Genomic DNA, 15453 nt, shown 5'->3' with positions numbered 1-15453 from the left:
ACAATAGTGAAGGGGTATAATCTTGACTCATGCTACTTAGCCACCAGGCCACAACATTGAAGGAAGAATAAGTCTGCCCTTCTCTCTGCTCACTTTTCCCATCCCACTGTGCCCTTCTTCTCACCATACACCAAGCTGCTTCTGAAAACCGGCCCTTCTCACATGCCAGTGTTGATTGGTTATGATAGTCTCACTAGAGGAACAGACTCCTAGGTCATTGTTAGCGATGAATGATAAAGAGATGATCAGTGGCTCATTCTGACTTTGTCTCCATTTGCGATCAGTGATGGAGGTTGAGTTTCAGGTAAAATTTTCCAAAGGTCATTTGTATTCTTTTCATTGTGCTCACACTTATGCATTATTCAAGCTATCTGTGCTGAGATATGCCCCAGATTATTAAATGGTTTGAGATACTTTGTTCTTTAAGGAGGCATTATAAATTTCTGTTCATTATCATAGCTCATTTTTCATTTTTATAAACTTCCAAGTAAAAACCTATATATGGAGCAAAGAAGAGATCCCAGGACAAGAAGAGATCCCAAAAGGTATCTTGATATTTTTTCTTCTGAAATTTAGGACTGTTTTAGAGATATTTTTAATTTTAACAGAATATGTTACAATGGACTTCTTGATCATTTTAAGGCCTTAAATTATGCCTGGACTATTTATGAAAGCATACATGAGGAACTGACAATAAGAGTAGCCATAAGATCATGAGTAGGTGAACAGGAGACAGGAGAGAGATAAGTCTTATTTTTCTTTGTATATTCCTGTATACCTTTAAACGTACCAAATACCTGAGTTACCCATTCAGTAATTAAATAAAATTAATTAAACTTTAGGTCTGAAGGGATAAGAGGAAAAATATCTTTCTATGGTTTTATTCAGTCTGTGCATTCTAATTCTCTAAGACACCTTAGGATAGGGGTGTCGAACTCAATCAGAGAAGGGGCCAAAATCTAAAATCCAGCCTAAATCGCAGGCCTAATGGTTTACTGAACAGTCATAAACTGTCATTGTGATGGAAACGCAGCGGAGTGCAGTGATGACAGCGCTGTGCGGGCCACATTGCAAGGCCTGGCGGGACGGATTTGGCCCGCGGGCCTTGTGTTTGACACATGTGCCTTAGGACCTTTGCATTTGGCATTCCTTTGTCTGGAATACTCTTCCCAAATATCCATATAACTTGCTCCCTCACTTTTTTCAAGTTCTTGCTTATATGCCACCCTTTTAGTGAAACCTATTCTGGCTATGAAACAGCAACCATTCCTTTCCCTCACCTTTTGCCTTTTACCCTGCTTCATTTGTTGTCCTATCTCTCTCTCTCTCTCTCTCTCTCTCTCTCTCTCTCTCTCTCTCTCTTTTTAAATATATTTTATTGATTTTTTACAGAGAGGAATTGAGAGGGATTGAGAGTTAGAAACATCAATGAGAGAGAATCATTCATCAGCTGCCTCTTGCACACCCCCTACTGGGGATGTGCCCGCAACCAAGGTACATGCCCCTGACCGGAATCGAACCTGGGACCTTTCAGTCCGCAAGCTGAGGCTCTATCCACTGAGCCAAACCGGTTTCGACTGTTGTCCTATCTCTTAACACTACTTGACATGTACTTATATTTTATTATCTATCTCCCCCAATTACAGTGTCCATTTCATGAGGGCAAAGACCTGGTTTTGTTCATTGCTGTGTGCTTAGAATGGTGCCTGACATGGAGTTGGCCCTCAAATATTTGAATAAATAAATGCATGAATAAATGAATAGCTTGCCACTAATAAATGTTACCTACAAATGGGGATGTTCATGCTCCTGAAATTAAAATATGTATAAATAACTTTGAAGGTTTACAGAACACACAAGATAAGCATGGTATGCTTTAATACTTTTAAATCAAAATTTGATTAAAAGCTCCTAGATCTTTAATACTTTTAAATCAAAATTTGATTAAAAGCTCCTTACAGTAGAACCAACATGGATGTAATATGTGATTAAATACAAAATTAGCCCTGGCTGGTTTTCTCAGTAGTTAGAGCATCAGCCTGTGGACCAAAGGGTCCTGGTTCAATTCCCAGTCAAGAGCACTTGGTTGCAGGTTCAATCCCCGGCCCCTGTTGGAGAACATTCAGGAGGCAACCAATCAATGTGACTCTCTCACATGGATATTTCCCTTTCTCTCCCCTCCTCCCTTCCTCCACTCTCTCTCTCAAAAGATCAATGGAAAAAAAAATATATACAATATATATTAATAAAATGCAAAATTAGATTGAAATTTGTGTTCAGGGTATGTAGGGATTTTGTTTTATTCACTGTTATATAACTAGAACTGTGTCTAAAATGTGGTGGGCATTTAGTATTTATTAAATCCCCAATGGGAAGTATCTTCATTGGAAAAGTTTGAGAGATACTATATCTAAGTCATACTTTCATGATAGTTTTACTGATATTGCATTATTTACTTTACATGCTGGTGGCTGTTTTGTGGTAAATGTTATGTTAACTATTAATGTCAAAAAAGAGCAGAGGTATATCATTTCTTCAAGCATATTAGGTATTCAACAGTTTTACAGATGAGTAACCAAGGCATAGAAGTTAAGCAAGTTGCTCAAGATGCCAAAGCTAGCCAGTGACAGTTCTAGCTGGCATCTAAAGTTCATATTGCATTAGTTATATGCTGCTACATTAAGAATTAACCCAAAACTTTAAAAAATAAACATTTTATTATTTTACACTATTTGTTGGTCAGCTATGTGGGAGCGGTTTTACAGGGTGGTTTTGGTACAGGTCTAAAGTGATTGCAGTAAAGATGTTAGCTAAGGCTAAAGTCATCTAATGGTTTCATGGGGCTGGAAGATCTGTTCCTAAGATGGCTCACTCACAGATGGCAAATCTTTGCTGCCCTTTGGCAAGAAGTTTCAGTTCCTTGCCACTTGGATTCTCTGGGGCTTGCTTGAATGTCCTCATGATGTAGCAGTGGCTTTCCCTAGAGGAGGTGATTCAAGAGACCAACAAGGAAGCTAGCTGCAGTGGTCTTTATGAATAAACCTGTCATTTCCGCAATATCCTATTGGCTATAGCGTTCAGCCCTCTTCAGTTGGGAGGGAATGACAAGGGTAGAACACCAAGAGGCAGAGATCACTGGGGCCACCTTTTGAAGGCCAAATGGAACAGTTAGGTCATACTTTTAATTTTTTAAGTCTAAGTATTATCTTCCTTTTACAGGTGAAGTTTTATAACTTCTCCAAGATCACATAGCTAAGTAAATGGTGGAGTTGGAATTCACCCTTAAGTTTGTCTCACTCTAGAGCCTATACTTTTTCACTTGCCATGTCACCTCCCAAGAACCAGTCCTTTAGATACTTACGGTTTTAAGCAAATAAACTTGAGAACATATTGACTTTAATGATAACTTTGTTTGTTTTTCAGCAGGTCTGATGCCAATGCAGCAACAAGGATTTCCTATGGTCTCTGTCATGCAGCCTAATATGCAAGGCATGATAGGAATGAACTACAACTCTCAAATATCCCAGGGACCTATTGCTATGCAGGTATTTGCCTCTTTAGGTGATTGGTTACAAAATTATTGTTATGTGTCTACATGCTAAGATCTACATACTAGGACACATGTGTCAAACACAAGGCCCGCGGGCCAAATCCGTCCCGCCAGGCCTTGCAATGTGGCCCGCACAGCGCTGTCATCACTGCACTCCGCTGCGTTTCCATCACAATGACAGTTTATGACTGTTCAGTAAACCATTCGGCCCGCGATTTAGGCTGGATTTTAGATTTTGGCCCCTTCTCTGATTGAGTTCGACACCCCTATACTAGGACTTTAATGTCATATTTAGAAATAAGTGTAGTCTACATGTTAGGTGTCTTCCTTCAAAATAAAGCAAAGTTGCCAAAACCGGTTTGGCTCAGTGGATAGAGCATTGGTCTGTGGACTGAAGGGTCCCAGGTTTGATTCTGGTCAAATGCATATACATTGGTTGTGGGCACATCCCCGGTGGGGATGTGCAGGAGGCAGCTGGTCGATGTTTCTCTCTCATCAATGTTTCTAGCTCTCTATCCCTCTCCCTTCCTCTCTGTAAGAAATCAATAAAATATATTTTAAAAAAATAAAAATAAAAAAATAAAACAAAATTATGTTCATAAGAGAGAAAAAAGGTAAAAGATAAATCATTTAAAGAAAATCTGCTGACTTCTCTGATTACTAGCTTAGAAGAAGTTTAGAATGATACCATGAAAATCTCAGGAACCTGATGCTATGAAGTAGCATTGTTAGAAGTAGTAGCACTGTTTTCATGGAAGAAACTGTCATTGTTTGGAAGACTCAGAGCCTTCTTTATATTAAATTTTCTCATGTAAACCCCGTAACTTTTTAAAGAAGTGGTATCTCCATTTTTCTGATGAGACCAAAGCCTTGTGAGGATGCTCACAGAATATAGTCAGCCAGAATTTGAACCTAAGTCCTCAATAAGCTTGTACTTAGTCATGTTGTACATCAAATTCTCTCTTAAGATCATTAGGGAGTCAATAGGTTAAAGCAGTGGAATGATACAGGCGGATTTGTATTTCAAAAAAATCATTCTAACTGCTGATTGAAGAATGACTGGAGACAAGAGCAAAAATGGATATAAAGAGTCATTGATGTCCTTAGAGTAGTTGAGATGTTGGCTTTAATTAGGGTGGTAGCAGAGAGATGGAGACATGGATGTTTTTTAGCACAATTTAGGAAATAAAATCAATAGGACTTGTTAAGTGTTTGGATGTTGAGAATAAAGGAAAAGATGGTATCAGACTGATTTATAATTTTCTACATGAACAACTAACTGATGGTGTCATCTTCTATATTAATAAAAGGATAAAATGCTAATTAGATTGGATAGACTGGATGTCTTTTGGACGTACTTCCGGACAGAGCCATAGTAGCGGGGGCTAAGGCAGAGGTCGTTAGGGGCAATCAGGTGAGTGGTTAGGAGCCAGCAGTCCCGAATTTTGAGAGCGTGCAGGCCGGGCTAAGGGACCACCCCCCAACCCCGTGCACAAATTCCGTGCACCAGGCCTCTAGTATTTTATATTCTCCAAATAATGTCCCTGGGTATTAGAAGCTTAGAATTAATGATCCTAAAATAAAGAAGCCACATTCTTTTTCTTTAACTTTTAATCTTGTTGGAGGTATTATACTGCTTAGAAGCTGCTTAAAGGAGAATTTATTCAAATCTTACATTTTTTCCTGAGAAACACCGTATCCCCAACCAACCATAGACGTATATGAGGAAAACCCCCACTAGGGGGTGTGCAGGAAACAGCTGATCAATGTTTCATTCTCACATCAATGTTTTTCTTTCTCCCTCTCCCTTCCTGTCTCTACAAATCAATACAAATATTTTTTTAAAATTTATTATTCAAACACATTGGAAAAACATGTTTAATCTCATTTGTGGAGTAACTACTATTAGATACGTAACAAGCTCTTATCCGTTGATGGAAATAAATACTTGTAAGATATGTTACCTCTTCTCAAAGAGTATAGATCAGTGAGCTTACCAGAATATAACTTGTGTGTATATATGTATGTGCTTCCATACACACACACCCCTTTACACCCTCAGACTATTAGCAGTGGTCACCTCTAGGGCAGTGAAGGAAATGAAGGGGGTGAAATATTAAAGGGAATGTAATATGTCATGAAAGAAATTATGGAAATTACAGTTTTTCTTTGTAATAAATAAAAGGCAAACTTGTTTTTTTTTGAGCCTTTGTCCTTGTCTTCTAGGCAGGGATACCGATGGGACCAATGCCAGCAGCAGGAATGCCTTACCTGGGACAAGCGCCGTTCCTGGGAATGCGCCCTCCGGGCCCACAATACACTCCAGATATGCAGAAGCAGTTTGCCGAAGAGCAACAGTAAGGGACCTCACGATTCAAGGATAAAAAAATACACGATAGCAGTTATTTTAAGCATTTCAGGTGTTCTCTAATGCAGATTTGAAGCCAAAATAGTCACGTTGCCTTTAAAACTCTTTAAAATACTTCTATTTTAAGTTTAAAGCCAGAAGGGACCTTAATAATTCTCTAATTCAACCCTCTTATTTTATATCTAGGAAAAGTGAGGTCCAGAGAAATGAAGCCTTCCCAAGTGGAAGTTCCTCTTTATATGCCAAGCAAAAACTGTTTTTATTTTGTCTATCCCCCTGTTTGTTTGTTTTTTAATTGCTTGTGAATGCAAAAGTTTAGCTCCATGAATGAGCGTCAGCCTTTGGACCAAAGGGTCCCGGGTTCAATTCCAGTCAAGGGCACGTACCGTGGTTGCAGGCTCCTCCCTAGCCCTGCAACCAAGGTCAGGGCTCCTGTAAGAGGCAGTCAATCAGTGTGTTTCTCTGTGACTTTCCCTCTCTCTTCCACTCTCCCTAAAATTCAATGGAAAAATATCCTTGGGTGAGGATTAATAAAAACACACACTAAAAAAAAAAAGAAAAATATTGTCCTCCCCTTGCAAATTAAAAAAGAAATAAATTAATGTCTAAATTTAGGTAAATAATTTTTTAAACTCATATTTTGAAGTTAATATAACGGGGAAATAAGATTGTCAAAAGAAAATGAGATAACATTAGAGAAGATTTTAGTTCTAGAAATGTAAGATGATATTAATAGAAATAGAAATATAAACACAGGTGATAATCCCTGAAGCTGATTCTTTAACTAGAATGTTTTTCCTTCAGAAAACGATTTGAACAGCAGCAAAAGCTCTTAGAAGAAGAAAGAAAGAGGCGCCAGTTTGAAGAGCAAAAGCAAAAACTCAGACTTCTGAGTAGTGTGAAACCCAAGGTAATATATTCTGCCACCCCTCCACCATAGCACCTCCACAGCCTGCATGTGCTGCTGCTTACTCAGTGAATTTTGCCAGGTAGCAGCCCAACCTGAGGCTGTGGTTGGTTCAAAGTCCAAAAGTGAAGGATTTTTCTTCTGTAAAGACATATATTGTTGAAGGAAATGAGATACCAGCCAGTTTTCTCAGTCTTTTTTATTGCCACTAGTGAAGCGTTAGTACAGAATATTAATATATTAATATAATAGAACAACTGAATCATAAGATATTTATAAATAGGCCTTTTAGAGAATTGTTTTATTTCTTTGTTTTATACACTTATCAATCTTCTTCTGACTTGGAGAATTCCGTATCAGAAGTATGTGATAAAAATATTGGAGACAGATTAATATCTGTACTTCTTTTTAACTTTGGGAGTATTTAGAATGAAGTGAGAGGTGAGCAAAGAAATATACATACTTTATTATCTCTTAGACAGGAGAGAAGAGCAGAGATGATGCTTTGGAAGCCATAAAAGGAAACTTAGATGGGTTTTCCAGAGATGCTAAGATGCACCCTACGACAGCATCGCACCCTAAGAAACCAGGTATTTTAATTTAAAGTGTTCTTTTTTTGGAAGGTGACTTATAGTCCATGTATTTTATTGGCCATTACATGTGTGTGAAGAGCTAATGCAGAACTCTTCCTTCAAGCTAAGTACAGATTTGGATGTCTTAAAATTTACAATAGGTTAAGCCAGTGGTCGGCAAACTTGTTAGTTAACAGAGCCAAATATCAACAGTATGACGATTGAAATTTCTTTTGAGAGCCAAAAATCGACTTCTGCGCATGGGCCACAGTTTCGATTGCACTGTATGTCCACACCTGCACGTGATATTTTGTGGAAGAACCACACTCAAGGGGCCAAAGAGCTGCAGTTTGCCTACCACTGGATTAAGCGTTCTGATCTGGATAATCTTAGGAGGAAAAACCCCCTCTTTCTAGTAAAGGTCAGTATGACAACTTTGTTAATCTTCTGTGTATATGAGTATGTTAACGTTGGTAAAACGCATTCACTGAAAGCAAATCTAATAAAGTTTATTGTTTTCTCATTTTAAAATAATTTTGCTTTTTATGAGCTAGTTGGATTTTATTCAGTGTGATTAAACTTAGAAAACTTTACATGCCCCCTTTTTAAAAAGGCATGGATTTAATAATGCACCTCATGAAATTTTAGTTTCTTTAATATTTTTGTAGTTTTTATTTATCACCAGATAAGCAAAAAAAGTGCCTATTTAGAGCAGGATAAAGGGATAGTTGTCCACCATTACTGATCTGAGAACCCAAATTGAGACCTTAAATTCACATTGTCAGTAACCATTATTAAAAAAGACTATTCTTTGAGACATAAGACTTCAGTAAATGTTAAAGGTATTCAAAGTAGTTAAAAATATGGCAATAATAATATTTGTTAATGAGCCTCATATTAAATGTAGACCCTGTTAGAGAAGGTTTATTATAAGAGTGATTCTCACATTTAAACAGTAAAAAGCCATAGTGATGTCTGTATTCTTTAGAGCTAAAGAAAATATAATCCTCAGTCAAGGTTTCCTTTCTTAAATTGACATTGAGTTGTTTGACTTAGCACTTTATGGTGCCCCAGTTTTGAGGCTTTTCACAAGAAAATATCACTTTGGCAATGTGTTTAATGTTCTTGTTGTCTTTCATAACTTTCATAATCAGAGGCCTGGTTCATGAAATTCATGCCCTTGTGTGTAGGGGGTGTAGGAGGGGTGGGGGGTTCCTCAGCCTGGCCTGCACCTTCTCGCAGTCTGGGAACACTGCCTCGGAGACGGGAGAGGCTCCCGCCAACACCAGCTACTGGCTGAGCAACGCTCCTTCTGTGACAGCATATTGACCACCAGGAGCAGTTCCTACATTGAGGGTCTTCCCCCTGGTGTTCAGTGCACGTCATAGTGATAGGTTGTTCCACCATTCAGTCGATTTGCATATTAGCCTTTTATTATCGATATATAGAACTCTTCACATGGTAACTTTATTGAAATGTGAACTAAACAAAATGTATGGTTTAGACCTGCTATATCAAAAATTATAAGTATGTATCATACATTTTTTCTTACTGATATAATGAATTTTAATTAGAGTCTATATCTGCCCAAAATGTGTTCAGCAACATTTGGTAGGTTTTAATATTCTGGTATATATTAGTTTGAAAGCTTATTATCCAGATAAACAGATCACTTGAGTTTCAAAAGTAATCACCACTTTGATGTAAGTTATTAGTGGGCACAGATAGGAAAGTTAGTACTAACTTAATAAAAAAAGAAAGAAATTTTGAATTTTATATTTTTCTCTTTTTGAGTTAAATGTAAAATAGCTATAAACCTCTTTAAAAAAAAACACAAAAATTGTGTATTAATTGACATCAAAGTGCTTTGCATTCATTGTAAAATTCCATTTGACTGTTTAATTACATGCTATTTCTTGTTCACCTGTACTATTCATGTTTCAGTATATTCTTTTGGGATTGTACTACATCTTAATTTCTTTCTCCCTTTTGATTTTCATTTCTGTGTGTTTCGTTACCATTTTCCATTTTGCAGATTATACCACATCACCTCATTCTAAAACTGTCTCCCCATCACCTGCCCTTCTTGATGAAGAAGAATTCAGTGACTTTATGCAGGGGCCTGTTGAAGTTCCCACATGTGGGCCTTCTTCCACTTCCCAGCCTTTTCAGTCCTTCCATCCCACCACCCCTCTTGGCCAGGGGCATACACAGAGGGCTGGAGCACAGCCTCTCCCTCCAGGTCAGATTCCAGTGCTTTTGCCTTACATGGTGCCCATGGACAAATTCCTTATTTCTTTACTGCTTCCGCCTCATACAATGTACAGAGAGCAAGTAACTCTTAGTATATTAAGAAAGTATTTTTAAGATAATCTAGGCTTATTTCTTTCTCTTACCTAAGTTGAATAATACAGTGATGTTGGCAAAGGAACATGTACCTGAATATATGAGTACTATTGGAATTCATCAAAATAAGAATCTAGATATTTTAATTCTGGGGGCCTCACTTTCCAAAAAAGTGATTTAAAACTTTTGCTCTTAAGTTAGGCACTATTAAAACCATCTTAGAATTTTAAAAACAAATTTTAAAAATAAGATTTACTCTTATTTAAGAAAATCACTAATATAATTTTCTTATGAGCCAGGGAAAGCTTCTTTAGAAAGTGCTCTCTCTAGTTCAGTTTCTTTATTTGCTGTCCTTGGGCAAATCTTTAACACTTGTGAAATGATGGGAGTTGGGACAGTTACACACCATGGCTTGAGACATGGAGGATCTCAGCTGATATGTTCTGAGTCCGCACTTCCTCAGTTAACAGAAGAGGAACAGACCCAGAGATAATGTTACGGGTCAAGGTCTCACCAGTGGTTAGTGGAAGTGTCCATATTGGGTGTAGGCCACCAGACTTTCAAGGTAGTACTACTTCTACTACACCATTCTATCTGCTACCTCAGAGAATTCTTGAGAATCAAAGTAGATTTAAAATCCATAAGTCTCTCAATTTCTATACCATTGTGTAGTGATCGAATTATTTAGAAATTTACATTGTATGTGGCAGGATCTTCCCTTAAGATTGGGGATGGAAATGAATGATTGAAAAAATTGGAAATTTTGCAATTATATACAAATATATATATATAAACCTTCATGCTGTTTGTTTAGGCCCTTCTTTGGAGGAGAAGCTCCTAGTATCTTGTGATATAAATACATCTGAGCAGGAACAAATTAAATTAAGTACTTCTGAGGTTGGGCACAGAGCCCAAGGCCCAGGTTCCAGTAAGAAACATCTTAGTTTAACGGCCAATATCAGGGGTGCTGTGGATGGACGTGTAAGTGGTACCACTACTACAGAGGCAGAAAAGACTGCAGATCAAAACCTGCCCATTGAAGAGAGTGGTGAGCTCATGAAATATTTAGCCAAAAGTTTAATTAACCGAATGCTGCTCAAATGCTAACAACTTAAGCATTAATCTTAAAATGAATGTTGCTTGATTTTGCTAATCAAAATTTTGCTTAAAATATATTTGATGCATTTCTTTCTTCAATTAACCCCTACGATTTTGCTCTGAATTCTTTCAGTATACTGTTACTCCTTTTAAAATTTTTTGGTAGTGTTTTTAAATCAGAATCATTCCTGAAATTTCTTTTATAAAAACTCTTCATTCCCCTTCTTGCACTTTGTGTTCTTCCATAAAGACTAAAATTTAACTGGAAAAGTCACCAATGATAATATAGTTTTGCTTCTCTGAAGTAAATCAGATGCACTGCTCCCTAAAAGGTCAAATTTTTATACACTCAGCTTGCAGAGATGAATTAGAATGTGGGCAGCCCAGAAGGTAAACTTTTGGAGGGTATTTCACTGCATCTAAGGCAGCAGTGTCATGTTCAGGTAAAAAATATCAGACTTTGTAAAGAAACATAAAAAGCTGTAAATAATGCTTAGGCAACCACTTTTTTTTTTACATATATTAATAAAAATTTAAACCACTGATTATTATGTTTTCCCCCTTTAATTTGTAATACATGTGAAATGGTGCAAGCCTCATATGATTCAGAATATTGATTTGGTATATCTTAAGTTTCTTTTCCAATAGACTCTTTAGGATATAGTTAATGTGTAGGAGTTGTTTAGAAACCAAATATTTTAGTTGTATTGGTGACTTTTTTTAGTGTCGCCAGCCTGTGCCCTTTTTATAAAAAACTATGACTCCATGTGATTCCCCCATCTTCTACGTGGACTGTTATATATATTAGGTAATGTTCCTTATCTTCTAGGTGTAGGTGTATTTCCCTCCCAAGATCCTGTTCAGCCCAGAATGCCTCCTTGGATTTACAATGAAAGTTTGGTTCCAGGTAATAAAAGCTTCTTTGTCCAGGATTCCCATCTGAATATATTGCTTTAAATGTTGTAAATGTAATTGTAAGGAGTTACTGGTGCCGTTACAAAGTATGCAGAAGGAATTGTAACTTTTTTTTCTGGAAGACTACAAAAAATTATATAGATCTAGTGTTTCTTAAGGCTGCCTCATGTAAAAAGTAACTATATAAATGAAGGAGAAATGTTTTATGTTTTATTGACCATCATATACTTTTAATTCTAAAAACTTGGTGATTTATCATGCTCTAAAATAAATGGTCAAACATTGATTTTATAGATTACTAATAACTATAAAGAATAGTACTAATACGTGTGATGCAATTTTCTGAACTCTTGGTGATTAATTTATATTTTAAAAAATATTCCTATGACTTCTTTGTCGTGTGGTAGTATCTGAAATAAAAAGACCAAGTGGCATCTTTTTCTACACTAGAAGATGATGTTTACTTTTTTTCTTTAAAATGTTATTACTGTTGAGCCAAAGACAAGTTTACTAAGGTGCACATTTTGTGATACTATTCAGTTGATACGGAGAATAGGTCTGTTTAAGCCATGGTTGACTGTTATAGCAGAATATATTAATCAAGCTTAATGAATTGTAACTTACTAAATTTGTTCTACTTTATCAGCCCCTTGTAAACTAAAAGGTAGCTTTCATCAGATCTTTAGTGTTGTAGATTGTTTATAGACTAAAGTTATTCTACACTTGATTAATTAAATAAAACTCATGTGAGATCCTAATAGCTGAACTTCTTTTTACTTCATTATCACAAATTGGAAGGCTAATTTCCCAAACCAATATGGAACTTCAGTTGTACATAAAAACAATAGGTACAATAGGTTTTATTTCACCTGCCCATTAGACAGTTTGCATCTTTTCCCCTTCGTCTTCAAGCCAAACGAACAAAAAAAAATTGGACTTGGTATATTTTGGAGTTACGCCCATTTTCTGCCAGCTTGTTTTCTTTCTTTCTCCTTCTAAACATACATGTACACATAATTTTCCTAGCCAAAATATGTGTTGTCATGGCTGGGCTATTAATCTGCAACCCATAGTTAAATCATAGATGTAAAATTTTGCTTTAAACATTTTTCCCTATCTACCTTAGCCCTATCCACTTTCATCCCCCAAAACTCCTCCAACTAGGGTTGACAGATATAGCAAATAAGCATACAGAACATCCAGTTACATTTGAATTTCAAATAAACAGTAAAGAATTATTTAGTATATGATGTGTCCTGTGCAATATTGATATCCTGTGTTTTATGTCAACCCTTTCTCAAACAGCCTTTCTCACTTTGTCCTTCGGAAACGCTATTTTATTGTGAAAACTTTCCCAAATAGTCCCTTTATTTTTTCTGCTTTATTGCCTTAACTGAAACTGTATTTTTCTCCTGAAGGCTATATTCCATAGCACCTCACCCACTGATGTTTTTTCTCACTGCCTCTAATTCATCGGGACAGGGAAAAGGTGGTATTAGTATAATTCGCTCTTCCAGCCGCTGTTTTCAAATTATTCCCACCATCCTTATTCTACAACTTCTTTTTTTTTTTTAACTTGACATGTTTATTAATTAAACTATCACTTAAATAAAAAAAAGTGCATAGAAAATAAACATGTTTAAAAACTCCTTTTTTTTTTTTTACAACTATGTACACTTTTTACTTTTACATTCAGTCTTTTGTAGAGAGCTTTCAGCATTATTATTTTTTGAACTATTAAAGTTATTTTCCTTCATCCCTGTCACAGGGAGTTAACAATGATGGATTTTAGACACATTCTCTTTAAAGTCCACCTCCATTTATTATTGTTATAACCTTCTACTAAATTGTAAGACATTTTCTTACTTTTAGTCCCAAATCTTCATCTTTAGGACCAAGCTCCAACTTCTCTTCTAAGCACCATACCTTAATTATCTGCTGGATATTTCTACTTGAATATCTTTACAGCAGTTCAAACCTGACATAGCTTTAGTTCTCTTGAAGCAGTTTGACTTAAGATTATTCTCGTATAAGCAACATTGACAACAAAAAAGATCAATCAGTTGTAATATATTTGTGTTTGTAATCTGGTCTTTCTTTAATAGATATCTATAAGAAAATCTTAGAAACCACAATGACTCCAACTGGAATAGATACTGCAAAACTTTATCCCATCCTGATGTCATCTGGACTTCCCAGGGAAACTCTTGGACAGATATGGGCCTTAGCTAATCGAACTACACCTGGAAAACTTACTAAAGAAGAACTTTATACTGTTCTCGCCATGATAGCAGTAACACAGGTAGATATTGTTTTAGTTAGATCAAATAATTTTTCAATATAAATTGGAAGAATATGAATCCTTTGTGATTATAATCTCATAGCATTTCTTGTACATTAAAATTTAGATTATTATCAAGATACAGTATACTTCAAAAAATGTATAGTTTATATGAAGCACATATTAGAAAAATATTCCTTTGTCTAAAAACTAATATATTAATATCTTCTGACATGACTATCTCTCTTCTGAACTTGAAAGTTAGTAATATTGTAGATGAAGTTTTTCTGTCCTTTGAAGTGCTTGTTTAAAATTCCTTAGATATATATAAAGTAGTTTCCATCTGATAGTAATTTCTCTTATATTAGAAAGCCATTTATAATATATCTAATCATGATTTGATTATAGTAAATTAACCAAACTTGTCAGAGAGTGAAAATGTCAGAATTGATACATGTTGGCCATTTCTTTGCTAAATATTAGGACTGCATTAACCTTGTAACTTATTTTCTTGTATTAAATTCATGAGTTTTGGGAGAGTTGGGAGTGGAATCATACCAATGCTAAAGATTTTACATTTTTATCTGTCTTTGCCAGATTTAGTTGTATGTGGTTCATAATCTGCTAAAATGTTTCCCTTTTCTTCCTATGTAGAGGGGTGTTCCTGCCATGAGTCCTGATGCTTTAAACCAGTTCCCAGCGGCTCCTGTTCCAACTTTAAGTGGCTTTCCTATGACTTTGCCTACTGCAGTGAGTCAGCCAACCGGGATGCCTTCAGGTCCTGCAGGCTCCATGCCCCTCAACCTTGGGCAGCAAGTCATGGGCATTAACCTTGTTGGACCAGTGGGGGGAGCTACGGCCCAGGCTTCCAGTGGCTTCATGCCAACTTACCCTGCAAATCAGGTAAACGGAGAAACTGCATTATTTCCAATAATCTCTGAAAAGGAATCTGGGCAATGTTTTTTCCAGAGATGCAGAGAAGATTGCTGGATTATGTTGGGCTCCGGAGGTGAAGATTAAAACAATACAAAATGTAATTTTTCATTATTTAAAAAACATGAAGCAATTTGTTAAGCCTTAACATAGTTAAATTTTGGCTAAAAGTTTGTAGTTCTTTATACCATATACATTTTAAACATCAAGCCTAATAAAGTTTATTAAATTCTTAGGCTGTTAAATCTGAAATTAAAGTACTTCAGTTTATTTTTCATTTCTCAGATTGGCAAGAAATTTAAAAACAATATTTAATATCAGTAAAAATGCAGGGAAAAGGGACTATTGATAGTCTTTTTGGCATGTGGGTTTGTTAATAGCTCTCAATTTTCTAAATGTATCTTCTGACCTACACAGTCATGCTATTAGGAATCTATCTCACAGAAATAGTCACTCAAATTAGCACAAATACAAAATGATATC

The 15453-nt window shown here is 36.1% G+C and overlaps 1 protein-coding gene across 22 annotated transcripts in view; it reads left to right on the top strand.

Annotated features, from left to right (window-relative positions):
* Positions 1–15453, top strand: part of SYNRG (synergin gamma) — a 54033-nt gene that overhangs the window by 5345 nt on the left and 33235 nt on the right. For 6 of the 22 annotated variants that reach the window (XM_036451673.2, XM_036451677.2, XM_036451676.2 and 3 more), the window contains exons 3-11: positions 3424–3545; positions 5777–5907; positions 6723–6828; positions 7304–7415; positions 9433–9639; positions 10558–10791; positions 11671–11748; positions 13862–14058; positions 14692–14940. In XM_036451673.2, the coding sequence (XP_036307566.1) occupies positions 3424–3545; positions 5777–5907; positions 6723–6828; positions 7304–7415; positions 9433–9639; positions 10558–10791; positions 11671–11748; positions 13862–14058; positions 14692–14940 (1436 nt within the window). The other 16 variants (XM_036451688.2, XM_036451686.2, XM_036451682.2 and 13 more) reach the window with 13 other exon arrangements.

Source organism: Pipistrellus kuhlii, unplaced genomic scaffold (genome assembly GCF_014108245.1).
Source record: "Pipistrellus kuhlii isolate mPipKuh1 unplaced genomic scaffold, mPipKuh1.p scaffold_m20_p_22, whole genome shotgun sequence".
NCBI classification, from domain to species: domain Eukaryota; kingdom Metazoa; phylum Chordata; class Mammalia; order Chiroptera; family Vespertilionidae; genus Pipistrellus; species Pipistrellus kuhlii.
This window is presented reverse-complemented; position numbering and strand designations above follow the sequence as displayed.